At 38.2% G+C, this 18,120-nt stretch overlaps 1 protein-coding gene across 5 annotated transcripts in view; it reads left to right on the top strand.

Moving 5' to 3' along the window:
• LOC124157604 (protein turtle-like) overlaps positions 1-18,120 on the top strand; it is an 837,486-nt gene that overhangs the window by 764,259 nt on the left and 55,107 nt on the right. For 4 of the 5 annotated variants that reach the window (XM_046532466.1, XM_046532467.1, XM_046532463.1 and 1 more), the window contains one exon: positions 11,409-11,542. In XM_046532466.1, the coding sequence (XP_046388422.1) occupies positions 11,409-11,542 (134 nt within the window). The remainder of the gene's footprint in view (positions 1-11,408; positions 11,543-18,120) is intronic. The other variant, XM_046532465.1, reaches the window with a different exon arrangement.

Here is an 18,120-nt window from a genome sequence, read left to right as displayed (position 1 = left end):
GGGTGCCGCTAATGCATCTCAGTGACGATGGATGGACCTAGGCATAATAAGATCAGGGAGCTCTGCGTCTGTGCCACATCCCGACGCCGATGGCGGACCAGAAGCAGTCACTCCGAAGAGTAATGTCACCGCGTTGAGTCTCATAATACCCTCCTCGTCAGTGGAAGGAAATTAGAAGGGATAAAATAAAGTAATAAAAGTTTTCATTTTTATTCTAAGTTTTTATTCCTTGTCTCATAGAGAAAGTTATAAACTACAGTACAATTCAAAATGGAAACAAAAACTAATACGTAAAGCAGATCCGTAAAGGATCCCGATTCCAATTTTCAAAATGTAGGATAGATAAAAATTATTGCAATTAAAGTCCATTTCTTTCATAGAGAAAGGTATAAATTACAGTACAATTCAAAATGGAAACAAAAACTAATACGTAAAGCAGTTCCGTAAAGGATCCCGATTCCAATTTTCAAAATTTAGGATAGATAAAAATTATTGCAATTACAGTCCATTTCCTTCGTCACTACCTTATAAGATTTTTGCGTATTCCGGTTCATAGTTAAGGAGAAAACCTTAATGACGTTGCAGGGATACCTGTTTGAACTCGTCACCCTTTTTCTCCTCTTAATATGATAAACTTGGATGTTTTGTAAAAGTGTCATCACTTATATAATTATCGTAAAGGTGGCATAATTTGCGAACAATTTAGTCGAAAATGAGCTATAATAGAAAAGAATGGAGCTTTTCTGATTGAATCATGGAATTCCGTTAATTTCATTGTTTACATGGTTTTTGTGTGGAAACATTCCTTAACCGCTAATGCATTGCCAAAATTATATACAATTAGTGAATCTATACACTTGTAATTAGGGATGAGAAGTAATTTTTAAAATAAAAAAATACCATATCTTTGAGATTTTTGTGGAGTTCCATGGCAATGTGCTTTACACCACAGTCATTCATTTAAGTCAAGTAGTGTGGGAAAATATTTTTACTTTTCAGAGAACAAATAATTCTCAAGTGTCGCTTGCCAAATTAATCTGTTTTTCATAAAATGGCTTAAAATACAGCATTGGCTTACTGTCCATAAAGCCTTGTTCAAAATACTGACGGTAGCGAAAAACTTTTATCGGTACAACAATCCCTGCTGATTGGAGAACTCCTCAAGCACAGCACTCAGTCCGTCTGATCGAACGCTATTCTGTGATCCACTTGGCGCCTTTCTATCATAGCAGAATAATACGACGCCGGATTTCTTTCCTGCTTTATCTCCCTAATGTGCCCCCATGGTTCTAATGGCCATTTTGGGTCGCCAAGTAACAATATCAATAACACTTTTTGGTCACGCTTCAATCAAATAAATGGTGGAAATTGATGTTCCCTTCCCAGTGGATGCAATGGCATCTGGACTTTGCATTAGAGTTAAGTTTGCCATCTCTGGCATTCTTTAGGCTGCTATTTCCGCGACCGTCTTCAGCCGTCTCTATCCCTGAGGACATTGAAATTGAATGGAATAGAAATTCATTATTACGGGACGATAACGTTCCTTAGGAATACAAATTTTAATACATAATTTTAGAGTCGATAATATTACTCCGTCGCGGGATTGATGCTTAATTAAGTCCCGGATGAACGACAATATTAGTATTTTCTTTGTTATATTAAAATTATCACTATAATGCAAAAGTAAGTTTTGGAAAAAAATAAGAGCACAATGTAATATATTTTAATGGTGAAAAAATAGCCCATACATCTATGCCATTGAAATCGTTTTCTAATACTCTCACATTAAACCTATATGAATTTTTATGTTTTTAAATGTTCTTGTTCGTGGTTCCATGCATCGAAAGAAGTGACAGGGAATGAACTAGAAGAAACAAAAATTCGTTATCGTGATACATTGAGTCCTTCCATGTGACGGACGTTAATGAAAACGTTAATCAGTTTTTAAACGCCCGTTAGCCGTTTATTTGTTGTAAACTGCTGTCGGATATGACGCAACTATTTTGAATGAAAACACGAAAAGTACTTCTTATAGTAAAAGTCATTTTCAGCTTAAATTAAGTGAGCGTGACTCGAATCTCGTGCCCTCAACCAAATTCTGGGCAGCGACCCCATGCCTTGACGGTCTTTTTTATTCTCAATCGCGTTGTTTGTGCGTTAATTGAATACTCGCCCTCCGTGCGGTTGTTTCATACAAATAAGTATTCATGTCGCGCCTCGACAAAAATGTCGGTTTAATTTAGTGGCATTGTGTTAAGGAACCATTGTGATTCAAGAGTTTTATTCCTCTCTCTTTTTGTTCTCTTGACCCCCATTAATCCCAATGAATGAGGCGTAGCAGGCAGTCGCCTTTCACTCATATTTTACAGGATAATTTTTATCTTTTCATGTTCCACCACCCCTCGCTAAATAGGCCAAGGAAAATCTCATTCGTAGCTGCCATTTAGGAGAATAAAAAAGAACTAGCCCCCGGGGTTATTACGTGGCCCGAAAACGCGGAGGAGACGTCGAATTTTAAAGTTTTTCCCCTGATTTTTACCGCCTCCGCGAGCTAAAAAAAGAAATGTAATAAAAGAAAGATGAAGACCGCACCAAATAAGACGAGCTAGAGTCAAATTGGCCCATGCACATCGTCACAAAAGGAAGGAGTGAAATTCACGTGGTGTGGTTGGTTTTTGGGGGAAGGGGAGGGTGGGATCGGGAGTGGTAAGGTAAGGGAATGGGTTTTTTGTCGCTTGGGGAACACAGCGCCTTTTGAAATTCCCTGTCTGTCCTCCTCACCTACCCTTTCCACATAACGTCCCGCCTCCGCGCGAATTCCACGCACGTACACGTTCTTTTGTTTCCGTCGGCACGTCTTTTTCCCGCCACGTCCCTACCCCCCCTCCCGCCTTTCCAAAGCTTCCTCCTGATTACATCACCTCCCCCCCACTCCGCTCCTGCACACGCCATTTTTCTTCCCGCAAGGCTGACGATGCTCTAACTACTCTACTCATCCGACCCACCGCTCTTGTCTTTATTCCTGAACGCCAAAGGTTGACGTGGTGCTCCTCCGTAAAACAGGTGCAAAAATTTTAATACTCAGCATAACCTCTATCTACCTTAATTATTTTATTTTCCCGAATTATAATATATACGTGATGGTGGATAAAACTGTCACGGAGTTCACGTATTCTTGATGCACTGAATCTTTGAGACTTTAATCTTGTAGAATTACATTTTAAGCGAGGAAAAATAAAAAAAACATTTCTTTTTAAAACTTAACCTTTAATCGTCGACTAGTTGCGATGTACGCGGCATCATTTTTACCCTGCCTCCTTTTGCATTCCTTTTACACCCTTCCACTCCACCCCTACCACACACACCACCACCACACCACACCCGGCCTGGTGTACAACCAATTACCAATGTATTTTGTTGTATAAGTTGTAAGTAGTAAGTTGTAAGTATAATGTATAAGTTGTAGAAAGCAAATTTTGTCATTATTCCAAAATTCACGTAATCTTGATGGCGCATTTGTGGAGTGTCCCAAAATTCCTAAGATTTGTGGTTTCATTACCTTTACTGGCAAATTTTTAGCTAGGTACTGTGATTAGATTTGTGAATTTTTCAATGCAAGAGGCGACCCGATGATCCGTTATCACTATTACTTTTGAAACAAAAACTATGCTACTTTTATTATTATTTCGCAGGAGGATATCTGAAAAAAATACGTTCCTGAGAATGTATTTGTGAATTTTTAATGCAAGAGGCGACCCGATAGCCTTTTATCACCTGACGGTATTTTTATTATTATTTCGGAGGAGAATATACATTAAAAAACGAAACCGCTTTTCGGATGCCGCTCTATCTCTTCCTCTCATTTATCCACGACTCTCCATACTCCTCTTAGTTTTAATCAACTTTCGCCGCGGAAAGACTCACGAAAAAAACAAATGAACGCGGGCGGAGACGGAAAAACTGACGTGTCCCAAACCCGTGTGGATCCCGCTAATTAACTGTACACCTCGCCCCTTCTTTCTCTCTCCACGCCCCCGCGGTCCGGGATACTTCCGCCGGTGAAGTGCCCGAGGAAAAAGGGAACGAGGAAAAAGAGATGGATTTCAGCGCAGTTTGTCCTGCTTGCGCCGCCCTGACAAAGTGTGTAGGCACCTGTGGGCGAAAATAAGCTCTCTCGACGGGAGTTCCAGCGTCGGGGCATCCTTTTTGGCGCGCCCGCCGGGCCATTCAGATCCCGCCGTCCCGAAAATGTTGATGGCGACTTTGAAGAACGTTCCTCTTTCTGCGCTTTATTAATTCACTATGGTCAAGGCCGCGGGAAACATGGCCCTTAATATTAAAAAAATGTACTCGTGCCTGCGTTCCTAATGCTGCCCTGGCCGCTACATTAGCGCCATTTGCCATGATAACCCGTGCCTTGATTATCAAAATGTTAATTAATGGACGGAAGATATTAAGATGTTGGACCAGCCCTAAGCTGAGTTATTTTATTGGGTAGGTTATTGGTAATTTAACTAAAAGAGAGAGGACAGAATTTTTATGTAAATATTATTTTTAAGCAAAAAATCGTAGTAAAGCTTGGTAGATATTTTTTATTATGAGGTAATAGTCACTACTGATACTAAATATTACTATTTACCTGCAACAATTGTATTACGTCATGTGTGAATATATAGTATTAGTATTTATGTACCAACAATTTCCTTTCGCGTGATAACGTCTACATTTTTTTAATCGTATATATTAAATGATACTTGATTACTTGCAGCGATACGTGGTTGAATATTTCATTTACCCGTCAAAACGTAGAGAGTGTGCATTACTCCATTTCTGGTAGTCATTTTGCAACAAGCAATTCCTCTAGAGCAGGTTTTTGGTGTTAAAATGGCCTTGCAAAATATGATCGCATGATCGATGATTAAAAATGTAATCAATGGTCGAGTGAAATGTGAATGTTATACCATTACCGGCAATGTTAGCTTGGCTAATATTTGCCGATAATGTTTATGGATAAAGTTTTCGTGAATGCCCAGGAAAATAGTGGTATGGAAGTGATAAGAGGCGCAAGTAAAAAACGTAGCAGAGTTATATGATTATTTTTGCTCCCCCAGGTATAGTCAATATCGATAATGACCGTCGATATAGAAACAAAATGCGACTTTTATTTTCATGTTCTAATTCAAGCGTTCTAATTTCTTCTTAAAATCTGTCAAAGCGATAGGTATACGTCCTCTTAAGGATCAGTTTTCGCTACGCGGACAAGAGACGGCGACATTGTTTTTTACTGCGACGCAGTCCGATGATCCCAATCAAGTGTAATTGAAAAAAAAGGAAAGATTAGAATGACATATAAGCCCCCGATCAATTCTTTGTTCCTTTCCCCAATGCTGAATTTAGATCATCACATTAAGATTGCTTATTTGTCCTCCTGGCAGAGCCATGGAAGATATTCCGAGCTATGATCGTATGCATCTGCATAAATATTTCTTGCGAGCCAATAATTGATGTTCAGAATGGGATTAGTTTTCATCTCTCCGTTCTTATTTTATACTTAGGACATTTTTTTATTTCTCCAATTAGTATGCCGTTAATTTCCTAGGTATTGTAATTTCAAATACGATTTTTGACGTATTTCATGTTCAAGATTTTTTTTTCTCTTGTTTTCTCCACGTATTTTATTCCCAATTTAACCTTTCTTTTACACACTTGTAATATTCAATCTGCCGCTTGTGCTTAGATTAATATCGTATATTTCTTACATTTTGCTTGGAGAAGTATTGATGTTTCACCCTCTGAGATTCTAGTTGATGTAGAATAACGCCGAATTTCTTCCCTCAAAAACCACAGCCTTCTATTTTCTTTTTTATGGCTATTTTATGAATAGTACTGAAAGAAGTGCAAGCGGCACCAGAGAAATAGTTTTCATTAAGTCGGAGTAATGATTGATTCGTTTGATTTATTTATTCAGGAATGGGTGCAGAAATTCATTGTCCCATTCCAACGAGAACTTTTACGTCCAACTGAGGGTTGAACACTATTTGGACCAGTGATCAATATTTTACACTCAGATTCTCAGAAACACATTTTTTAAGCCTTCAGATCTCTCTATATTTTCATTTGAGACGTTTTTCATTTGTAATGGAAGTTATTCATTTTCAGTATTGAAGGGAAATTTTAGTGAAGATGTTGATTTTCAGATTTCAGTACCAATTAGTGCCTAACTTACCCAAACAATTTTCCTGCGGAATGATTGAGTTTTCTAGTCGTTGATAAACTCCCATTTATGTGACTTCACTCAAGAAACCACTGTACCGTGGTGCTTTTTTTCGTTTTTCGAATGAAGGAAAATGACTCGAAGATCCCTGGGAGACGAGTTGTCGGTCGGTAGGTATACCATGCTCTAGTTTGCATGCAAAGTTTCATTGTTTTCCTCTTGGATTTAATCATTCAATTCAATATTTTTATCCTTACCTTCATGGTAAATATGAAATTTAATAATAATTTAGTGTTTTACCGTGGTTTATCTCCCTCACATTCGGTAAAAATATTTGAACAGGTAATCTGGTACTCCGATTGTGTTTACAAATAAATATAAATTATGAAGGATTTCATTTTACTTATCTCATTAAAATTTAATGAAATCTCTTTATTATGAAATATCTTTCAGCTTTACTAATTTCATAGCATAATTATAATTCAAATTGACGTACAGTTTTAGAAGAAAACGCAATTTAATTTTAATCACTCCACGTGAGCCCGTAGAAAATTGAACGCGGTCACACCGTTAGAATTCGAGTGCCTTATACTCTCGTCGAATCTCATTTTCCCGCCGCATAATTCGTTAATTAACTCGCAAATCGACCCTTTCCCCTTATTCGCAATACCACGCTTACGCCTGCTGGAAATTTTCAACCAACCGAATGTCGCAGCAGCGCCGCGCGGAGGAAATTTTAAACAACAAAACAACTCCTCGAGCAGTCTAGAATCCAGTTGTTGTGTTTTCCAATCAAATAACCCGGGCATTGGAGATCCTTTGTGCCGTGGATTCGTCGAGCTGCTTCGCATGTGATTTCCCGCCGTTTCCCTGCCTCGTCGACTACCCTCCGTCCGTCCACTGTGTTCCAAATTTTCCTCTGCTTAACTCATTTTGTCCTTCACTTCACGGAAACGAGGATGGAAGAAGAAGAAAGAGGCGAAAGTGCTGAAAGAAGTAACTGCAGCCAATGTCCTCCTTCGTCCAGGGATTTTTTTCCACCTTTATCTCAGTCAATGTATATATACTCTCATATATGTTGTACATGTACGGGAAGCGTGGCGAAGTGTATATATGGTTATATTTATTTCAACGCATTGACGCTTGAGCCGCAGCGAACGGTCTCGGAATGGCCTCATTTTACGTCGGAATATTTTTTTTCTCTTTCTCCTTTTTATGCTCAGTTCTTCACGTCGTTCCCCGTCCCCCTCTCTCTCTCTCTCAAGTTCCCTTCTTCTTTTTCCCATTTTCAATCGGTTGCCTTTTCCTCCAACCCCCCTCCACTTCCATATCCCCTCTCACCAGAAGCAGCTTTCTGTCGATCGGCCATTGCCCTCGCGCAATCATTTTTATTATTCCCTGAATGTGTATCCTTGAAGGAATATTCACATTTTAGGTAGCACTTGTTGAAACGGAAATAAGGAGATGATGATGTGATGGGAGTAGTGAGGAGAGCTCGTTTCTACAGATTAATATACGTAAGGTAGTTTCGTTGTTAAATGTGCTTTTTCGCCATTTTCTTATTAATTACCCTGACTTTGGGGGGTTTAGTTTGAAATGAGAATAAATATTAATGTATTCCCTACCATTTTATTGTCCGTTTTTTTTACTTGAATTTAGATGGCGTTAAATGCAAAAATGGGTTAGAAGGTTTGAAATACCACTATTTGAAGTAGGAGATAAATGAATCTCGATAGAAGTTAGAAGATTAATCTCGATAAGAAGAATTAATTTCGATAAATGTATTGAGAAGGGCGTATGGATAAAGGCTAAACAAGTAAATAGTAAAGTAAATTTAGCTTGTTAAAACCACTTGCCTATTTCCACACACTATTATTTACACCGACCATGGTTTCGGCAACTAGTGCCATTATCAAGGTGATGATTGGCCAAAATCGAAATCAGTTCCTTGATAATGGCACAAGTTGCCGAAACCATGGTCGGTGTAAATAAAAGTGTGTGGAAACAGGCAAGTGGTTTTAACAAGCTGAATATCAAAGATTTCCACCGTATCACGCCGGACACTGTATCTTTTAGGAAAGTAAATATTTATTTTTGAGTATATCTATTTTAGAAGATATTATTATCTAATATTGAATGTCATCGTGGATTGCTTGCTTTCTTTATTTAATTTGAATTGGATGGATGCCGTTTTAATTTATTTGTTACTATAAAAATCATAATTTGTGGAACGAAATACGAAATCAGTTCAAATGGCTTACAAAGAATCGAATATAAAATTTAGTGCTGCCGTCAATGATTAAGGCTACAATATGATTGCGAATATGAGTTAGAAAGACTAGTTTCAATAGGGGTAATTGAGCTGCATCTGAAAATGAGATGGAGTCTGATTTTGAAGTTGGAAATGAGTATTTTTAGAAGCATGAATTTATGCTTTGCGCAGTCCTTTTCCTGAATAAAGATGGCTATTTTTAAAACTAGCAATGCTTTGCCGTTTTTTTTTATCCATTGCCATACTTTTTGCGCTCACAATAGACTATATCCTGTTCCTATGCACAGTGTTTTAACCGTTCCCTCCACTTGGGCGTTTTTCTGCATGGATGAAGTTTAATACACCCATATTTCACACATGGTTTATGCATTGTATAACATGTACCGTGGTGCATGATTGGCAGAGGAAATCGATGAGAAATAACTTCTTCCAGCCCCGTGCACTCATCGTGCTTTTTTTAAATTAACGCTTCGGTAAAACGCCTCTCTATAGTTCGCTTCAGTAAATCTGAAGTATAAGGCTCTTATCGATTATTTATATTTTTTATTCTACCTATTGAAGCAATATGGGATAGCATATTTCGGAGGTATCGGCGTTATTTCCATTTTTCAAATCAAATTAATTCCATCCTTTTCTCTCGACGCGTTTTGGCTGAATTCTCTGCGCCGTAGTAACTTTCTTAACGTTTGATTGAGTCTATTTTTGATGAACATTTTTCACCTTCATATTCCCGAGTGCCGTCGGGATATAAATAGAAAATTTTCACACTGATTCACACATTTCTCTTTTCAATTTTCACACATTCATGTGATTCTTCTCTGGCAAAAATTATATCATTTAACCGACTGATGAGGGATTTAGTACATAAAAGTTAATTCAACTGCAAATTTTTAAAATATGTAAGTGGGTCGCTTTATAGCTGATTTTTTCTCCGATTTGGTGTAAGTCATTGCTGTAATCAACCATAATACTCCTGTAATGCAATGGACCCAGTAGGATAAAAGAATGCGGCGTAAACATTAATTTTAGAGGTGATGTAGCGAGGATTCCATTCGATTTGCTCCACGGAAAGTAGATAAATATCAACAGTAGTTAATTTTATTGAAATTAATATAATCCGAATTATTGCAGGGGTAAAAATAATTTTATTTTTTAAATTAATTCGGATTTTAATATTTTCGTTGATTCCTAATGAGGGATGGCTTTTTATTCGTTTAAGCTCTCAAGATGAATGAGGAGTATTTGGCATTGATTTCACTGGTAGTGAGGAATAAATAAAATTCTGATTGAGATCTTTGTCAATAAAGTGTATGCAAATTCTGTCTACTTATTGCGGTTTAAATTTAGCATGCTTTTGAAAGGTAGGATAAAAAATGTACCATGCATATTGAAACAAATTTCATGGAATTCAAGTCGCTCGGGTTAATCCATTGGTTTGGTTGGTTATATATTATAATATTGATGCAAATTAGCTTTTTAGGTAGGCAGTGTATAAGATGGATTAAGCCAACGATTCCCAAGAGATGTGAAGTCCACAGCTTCCATGTAGCGGGTGAAGCAGTGCAGTCTATAAATCTTCTCAAAGCACTTTTCAGTGATGGAATACGAGCAAATATATTTTCTTCGCCTTTTTTCAACCCTCCCTCCGAATAATGGTGATAAAACATAATTTGACACAAAAAATATTTTGTTCTCTATTGTTAAATAATATTTTGAACATATTCAGGTACTGTATAATATTTGAAATTTTAACTCTTATGTTATATTGCATAAACTCACTCATTTAGGGGCCAAATAGGTTTTTTTTAAATCCTCTCCAAATTTGATCCTTTCATCCGCCGAATTTCAATTAAGTTTGATTTTTCACGTTAAATTACTTAATTTTTAAATGAGAAATTGCAAATTTTCAGCTGACATTCCTCGTTGACAGTTTTTTGTGTTTACCAAAAGCTCCCTGAAATGTAAACCTGGAATGCGACCTTTTAAGTTATCAAGTAGAAAGTGTTTAAGTGTTTTAGTGTAGTGTCATAAAGTCCTTCTTTATGAAAATAGTGTAGGTAAATGTATTATTTTGTAAATTATGTCATAGGTAATCTAGCTCGAGTGAATTTAGTTGAAGTTGGTTTTTAAAATATGAACTCTTAACTCAACTTGAGGTTGAGTGATGATAAGATTGAGTCTCGTTCTGGAAGCTCCCTTAGAACGAACCAGGACTTAAGTAATGTTCTGGAATACGACGTCAATTAAAGTTGGTGGTTTCTGGCGATAACTCTGGAATTTTCTGAACATTTTGGATGCATAAAATTAAACTTTATTTTTCCACGGAATTTTATTAAAGCACTACCATGGTTTCGACGTCATCATCTGACTAGAATGGGTTACTTCATGAGGTCGCTTGAATTCCATGAAGTTTGTAACCATTCCATTTCAATATGGACGGTAAATGTTTGACTAGACGATGACTTTAACCGTTTTGTTAAATTAAAATTCTGTGGAAAAACAAAGTTTAATTTTATTCATCCAAAGTGACCTCAGTTGCCATTTCTATCGCCTCATGGGCGTACCCAGGATCATGACTAGGGAGGGGGGGCGAGCCATGTTCTAGGGGGTGGCAGGCCAAGTTGTGACATTTTAACATGGAGAAGGTGAATCAAACCAACATTTTAAGAAAATTATAACTGTGCTTCATTAGTTTATGAGATTAGTTCCTTGAAAAAATAGTTTTATTTTATTTGCATATCTTATACTAATACATATCATTTTTCGTGGATTTAAAGAAAATTTGTGGAATACTTTTGTTTCAATTCAGTACTGATTTTGCTTAAAGACTTTTGCGATTTTTGCATCAAGGGGGGCTACAGCTGCCCCTAGTTGGGTACGCCCGTGTATCTGTTCTAAAATATTACTTTTTCCTTTTTTCAGGGTTGTGCATCCAGGATGCGGTCCACATTACCGCTATCCTGGGCGAATCAGTGGTGTTTAACTGCCATGTTGAGTTCCCAGGGGACCATCCAGTCCCCTATGTGTTGCAGTGGGAGAAGAAGGTAGGCGACACGGTAGGCCTCAAACTTCATCCCCTCTCTCTCTCTATCTATCTATCTCACTATCTATCTGTCTGTCTTTCTTTCTGTCTTCTATCTCTTTCTTTCTGTCTCTTTCGTGCTATCTTTCTCTGTCTCTCTGTATCAATTCTCTCTATCTTTCTCTTTCATTCTATCTCTCTCTATATATATTTGAGTATACACTTTGGTACACGTCGCCGTAGTCGGTATACCCCGACATCTGTCGCTGCCGTATCCAAACCATTTTACATTCCTCCAAATCCTCACCCAAACCATCCTTTCCCAAACAGAGATGCCATAAATATGTCTGCCTGTTGCCTTCGGCTGAATTACCTTATCCTTTTATATTCATCCCTTCCTTCGATTATGGTGATAAAATGCCGTTAAAATATCTTTACACCCCGATACCTTTTTCCTTTCCAATGTGTGAGTCGGATGTATTTCCAGTTATATCGGACTTCACCGCTTTTCGTTGGCCAGTTATCGGAATGAATAACCGATTTTACTTCATTCCCTTTGAATCCATCACACCATGACTTAGAGAAAAACTTTTATTCGACCTTGTGACTAATCCCATTTTTTTACGTTCGATTTCCCGTCTGTTTTTTCTTGCTTTTCAAGTATCTCTTCCCTTCCGCCTCCTCACCGTTGAAAGAAAATCCCACCTCCATTCTCAAGTACCACTTGAACGGCGCGCCTCATTTCTCACCTCACTCTCACTAGATGGCACCACCACTCAAGTTCAGGTCTGCCACGCCTTGAAACGGTCGAGACCTTCACCGCATCTTCTACTTTTATCTTCCCCGAACGGCACTGCACCTCCGGATGAAAGCACCGATGCATTCGCCCACACAATCAGTCCGTCACTGGCCTCTCGGAATGACAGCACGGTCGCTGCTGCACGGTTCGTCCGTGACGGCTCGGCATCAGAGTACAGAGCGCTGACTTCGCGCTAAAGAAGCTCCCATCATACGACGCCATCTTGGTATCAATTATGCGTGGGTTGACCTGACTTTTGTTTCATTTAACCTGGCCCAGTTGAGGCCATAATCCGGGGCTCTTTTACAGAATTCAGGCAAGTATTTCAGGCCATATACAGTTTGGGATGTATATATATATTCACGTGTAAAATCACTGATGTAAAAACATAGACACGAAAAAAGAAGAAACGCTCATAGGAAAAATAAAACTTGGAGCTTTCGAGGTTGTAACCTCTTCCTCAGCTAAATGGAAAAAAAGAATAATATTTTATGCAACGTGCATCTCATTTTTATACAAAAACTGTGTCTTATTTATATAAGGTCAAACGTATCACTACACTATTGTGGTCATCGGGGTGAAGCCGCATCGAGTTGTCACTCTTCACATAACTGGCCGACCTTTTGGAGGCGAGCAAGCACTCCATCTTCTGGTTGCACCAAGCGCTCAACTGAAGTGACGCAAATCACTTCTCTTCAATTGATCGCTTGGTGTGCCCAGAAGGATCCTTACGAAACATCGGCCAGGTATTTGAACAGTGACAACTTGACGCGGCTTCACCCCGAGGACCAAGAGAGTGCAGTGAGCAATCAAATTATAACGAAATGGCTGATTACTCCGGTAAAGAGGATATCGAATACCAATCTCATTCTACAAATGGTGAATATCAAAGGAGAGTCGCATGTTACTCATTACTTAACAATCAGATGTGTAACCAATCAAACGAGAATATCTACGATGCACAACTTCAATCATTTTGCTAGTTATTTCCTAAGTTCTACAAATGGTGAATATCAAACTAGAGTCGCGTGTTACTCATTACTTAGCAATCAGATGTGTAACCAATCAAACGAGAATATCTACGATGCACGACTTAAATCATTTTGCTAGTTATTTCCTAAGTTTAGGATACGGATAATTATAGCCATGATCAAGAACACAAATGGTAATTTACACACTTTTTAATTCAACACTCAACAACCGACCATGGTTTCAACACATTTTGTCATTCTCAAGGTACAAGATGGTTGAATTGAAAAGTGTGGAAATTACCATTTGTGTTCTTCACCATGTATATAGCGAACTTCCACAAAAGGAAGTCTCAAACGATTTCGTACGGATAATTATAGGTCAGCGAGAGATTTCAAAACGAGATTTCCCCGGTAAACGGCAAATACCAATGGTTTATTGTAACCCTTCTTCACGTCGATACCAAGATGGCGTATCAATCGGAGCACACTACACCTGATGGCTCAACTTCTGGTGGGCGAGCCTAGACGGAGAATCGTTCGGCACTCGACCCATCCACGGCATCTTGGCGCTGAGGAAAGAATCTTGCCACGCAATCACCGCTCAGAAATCACGCCCCAGTCCCCATTACCCCAACGAGAAAGACAATGCTCTGGCAGGGCCGCCCCTTTTCGACATGGAATATGCATCTGATCAACTTTAAATACTTTTTGGCTATCCGATAAGAATTCGGATTTCACTCTGCATTTCATGAGATGCATTTCGTTCAATTTCGTGGTATGTTTACAATAGCAATACCAATTTATTATTATTCGAAAGGGTGGTGGCCCTGGAAACCAATCAGCCAACTTCTGCGCTTGACTCACTTCCCTAACGGCTGAAGGCACAAGCACGAAGCCTTCTTGCGCATGTCACCCGCACTGCTGCCAACAAACTGAGGCAAACAGCGAAGATCCATCTCAACAACACCAGGAACATTTAGATAAAAATTTCCTTCGACCCTTAAAGAGTATAATATCAACCCTGGACACTTACATTCGTTACACCACCTCATTAATCATCGAACGTCTCTCCGTGGATGCAGTTTAGTATCAGAAAATCATCACCCTAGATGTTCGGGCAGTTAAAAAAGATTACCTTGCGGGACACCAATTGGTTGTGGAACTCAAGGTGTGATGGAGCTCAGATGCCTAATCGGTGGTGTTTGTGACGTTAGATTAGTAGTAGACACCATGTGAAATCAAGTACATAAGTTTAACTTTTCAGACGAAGATACCATGCATTGCTTATGTTTCCTACATTATATTTAGCGATGCCTTCTTAAAGTGGCGTGCCTTTAATTCAACCATTTATAAAGTAAGCGACCACCGTGTACTGCTGAAATATATTAAGCAGGCTTTCTTTAATGGATATGAGCAAAAGAATTTATTTCAATCGCCCATCATTACACCACCTCATTAATCATCGAACGTCTCTCCGTGGATGCAGTTTAGTATCAGAAAATCATCACCCTAGATGTTCGGGCAGTTAAAAAAGATTTTATTTAAGAAGAATTTATTTCGATCGCCCATCATTTTTGATTGACAATATTATAATATGAAATTGATTTTTTATCGAAATATATTTTTGTAGAGGCTCCTTTCTCTAGAAAATTAAGTCTTAAGCTTTTAATTTGACCATTTCAATAATTTCATAATATTTAATTATTATTTCTGATGTCGAATATATTCTTCATCCTCCTTTAAACGAATGTTATGGTAATTAATATTATTTCATGAGTACTTCACTTATGTTATAAACTTCAGATATATTTTCAAAATTTCCCACTTGGCTTAAAATTCTAATCATTCATTTATAAATTTGAAAAAACATCTTACGCACGCCAATTGAAGAGTTTGGTCCGAAAGGAAATGAATTTCAAGTAGTCCTGCGTCTTAAGATTTTTTTCTTTATAACTATAAAACTGAATTATTTAGAATGAGTTGTTTATAAATCTTAACATCTTAAATATAACTCATATTTCCAATTTTATTACGTAGTCCTAGATATCATTGACGATTCAGGGTCAGCAATTCCCTCAATTACTCTCAAAACGCCGAACTCACCGAAGTGACTCGCTATGGCCCTTTTTCTCCCCCAAAGATTTTAAAAATAATTATAAATAATATAACTTACCTCATGAATGATTGATCTGCCGTTCCATGCATTAGTGCATTAGTAATTAACATTGAGAGTGAAGCTTGCTGAAAGATCTTCCGTATTTCAGTCAAAAGTATAGTCGATATAAATATAATTGGACGATTATTTCATGCTCCGACTTTCATTGCCGTTTTGAAATTGGACTTTTTTTTATAAAACTTTTTTTGTATGGTCAAATTCGAGTTCGTCTAAAATGATGCCTGCTCTTCTACTGTGAGTATCGCGATCACATTTCGCTCAATCCCGAATCTTATCACAGAATTTCGAGTCAATACTCAGTTTTCATTCACAGTCAAATTTACCGTCGAGACCCTTCAGGATGGAAAATTTGCGTGGAAAACGTGACTTCCTCCGAAAATGATCTAGACACCAGTTTTCACACTGCCCTCCGTAACTTTTGTAAAGAGCGCACTGCAATTAGATCTAAAATGCGGTCGTGTTTTGCGAAACGTGGAAACAGCAATGCATGGTATTCCACCATCTTGGCGTATTTAATCCTACTTTGCTCCCAAGTCCTCCCGGATTATGAAGAGAGAGAGAGGCATTATTGAGTGTATCCACGCTCCTGCACACCGTTCGTATCGCAATATACGTTTTAAAAAAACGAAATTTTCTAGACTTATATTTCTTTTCAATTTTTATTATTTGGAGCTAGGAGGGGACGGTCCCGTTGATTCGTTTCCTACGTTGTAGCGTTACTCCCGTCGCAAGTCCCCACGCTCTTACCCCATTTTCTCCCCCCAACGGTGTACGAAACGTCAAGCAATAATCCTTTAAGCGCTCCCCTGGGAATAATCGCGAAGCAACGCTTCAATTTGTTTGCGAGGAGACAAAAATACCAGCACACGCTCTGAGCCATTATATATATATCTCTCTCTCCCTTCCCTGTAACTCTCGCATCCCTGCTTCGTCACGAGTTTTCCGGTGACATTGCGAGAGGGATTAATAAAGCTGCTGTTCGCGGGGCCCATGACATTATTCTGACAGGAATATGGTGAGAAGCGTACCTCTCTCTCTCTCTATGTTTTTCTTTGTTCGTTCCTTGGTGTCCGTTTTTTTAAGGTTCCGCCGTGAACACGAAAAAATATTAGGAAAAAATCAAATGTAACTTGTCATAAGCATTGTTTCAAAACTACGTTTTTGTATAGGACACCCTTAGGTGTCTAAATCTTAAACCAAGGTTAAATTTTTCGTTATTTTTCCTGCTGATCAGAGCATTAAAATAACAATTTTTCTCTCTGCGAGTCAATCGTGAGAACAAATACCCCAAAGCCAAGTATTTTGACTTGAGTCACAGTCGCTATTCGCAACTAGCTGGAAAATAATTATGATGTTATCCCTCACTAAAAGCAAAAACAATACAAATTTGTTTTTATATGTGGTCATATACAGAAAAATTTGATCTCAAAACTGATGAAAAAAGCAAATTCTCAAAGCGTCTCCACGTGATTAATTCCACAAAATAAAACAATTTTAAATTGAAATTTTGACTTAAATCACAGTAGTTATAAGCTACTAATAGGAAAAGAATTATGATGATATCCCTTTCTAAAAACAAAAACAATACAACTTCGATTTTCTATGTGGCCTAAATATAGGAAAAGTTCATCTCCAGCCTGATCATTACAACAAATTCTTACGTGTCGTCGTAATCATTTTTACAAATAAAAACAAATTTAAACTGAAACTATTTACCTGAATTATACCAACCCCAATATAAAACTTTTTCTCCCCTCCCATTCCCCTATATTTCTCTCACCTTTTCAGCCACCCCCATTCTACTTACTCCCCATACCAATTTTACTTTCATGGTTAAGTCGATGATTGTCGAGAAATTTACATCTCGCAAGTGAAGGGATTAATAAAACACCTTAACCCCTTTTCTCTTCACTCTCAGTACAAATCTCTTCTCTTCGCCTTCTTTCTTTCTATTTCTCTCTCTCTCTCTGTCTCTCACTTTCGCGCACCCTTTTAACCCGCCTGTCTGTCCGTCTGACTGTCTTATCTGTCTGCCTGTCTTGACTGAAAATCCCCGCACTGCCCCCTCTCTAGCCCCTTCGTTCCTCTCCCCTTACGAAAAGCTCTCTTCCAAACCCTCCCAGGTGTGACATGAATCCCAGGAAAAAGGGGTCCTAAGAGGCCGCCCCTCTATGAATGGGATTCTTCTTCCCCTCTATCTTGTTAGTGAAAGAAAACTTCATAGTTGCCCCAGGTGACTCGCCTCCAACCACTCTCGTTATAGTAACGCAAGCTCGGGAGTGGTCGTCACAGGGTTTCATCGCTTTGCCATCATTTTTCTCGGAGCAAATTTTTACTCTCGGCTATTGTCACCGACTAGTATCGATATTACGGTTGTGATTTTTGCGTGCCAATTTGGTTGAAATATTCTGATGGAATTCTTTTCTTTAAGTTCCGATAATTCGATGTACAGAAATATATTTGAAGTTTTGAATTTCTAAACAGCTCACGACCATTCATCGAAGTTCTGATTCGACCCGCTTTTTTCTGATTCAAAGCTACGTCAAAAAAAGTATTTCTAGTATTAAAGTATTTTTAGTATTTCTTTTGCTTTTTTCCATCTTTTTCCTCTGAATAAAAATGTGCATTATGTTGCATCCTTTTGTAGGAAAAAATGAAGGAAGACC

The sequence above is a fragment of the Ischnura elegans genome, chromosome 4 (assembly GCF_921293095.1).
Source record: "Ischnura elegans chromosome 4, ioIscEleg1.1, whole genome shotgun sequence".
Lineage (NCBI taxonomy): Eukaryota > Metazoa > Arthropoda > Insecta > Odonata > Coenagrionidae > Ischnura > Ischnura elegans.
The sequence above is the reverse complement of the archived record's forward strand: the minus strand, read 5'-3'. Positions and strand labels throughout refer to the sequence as shown.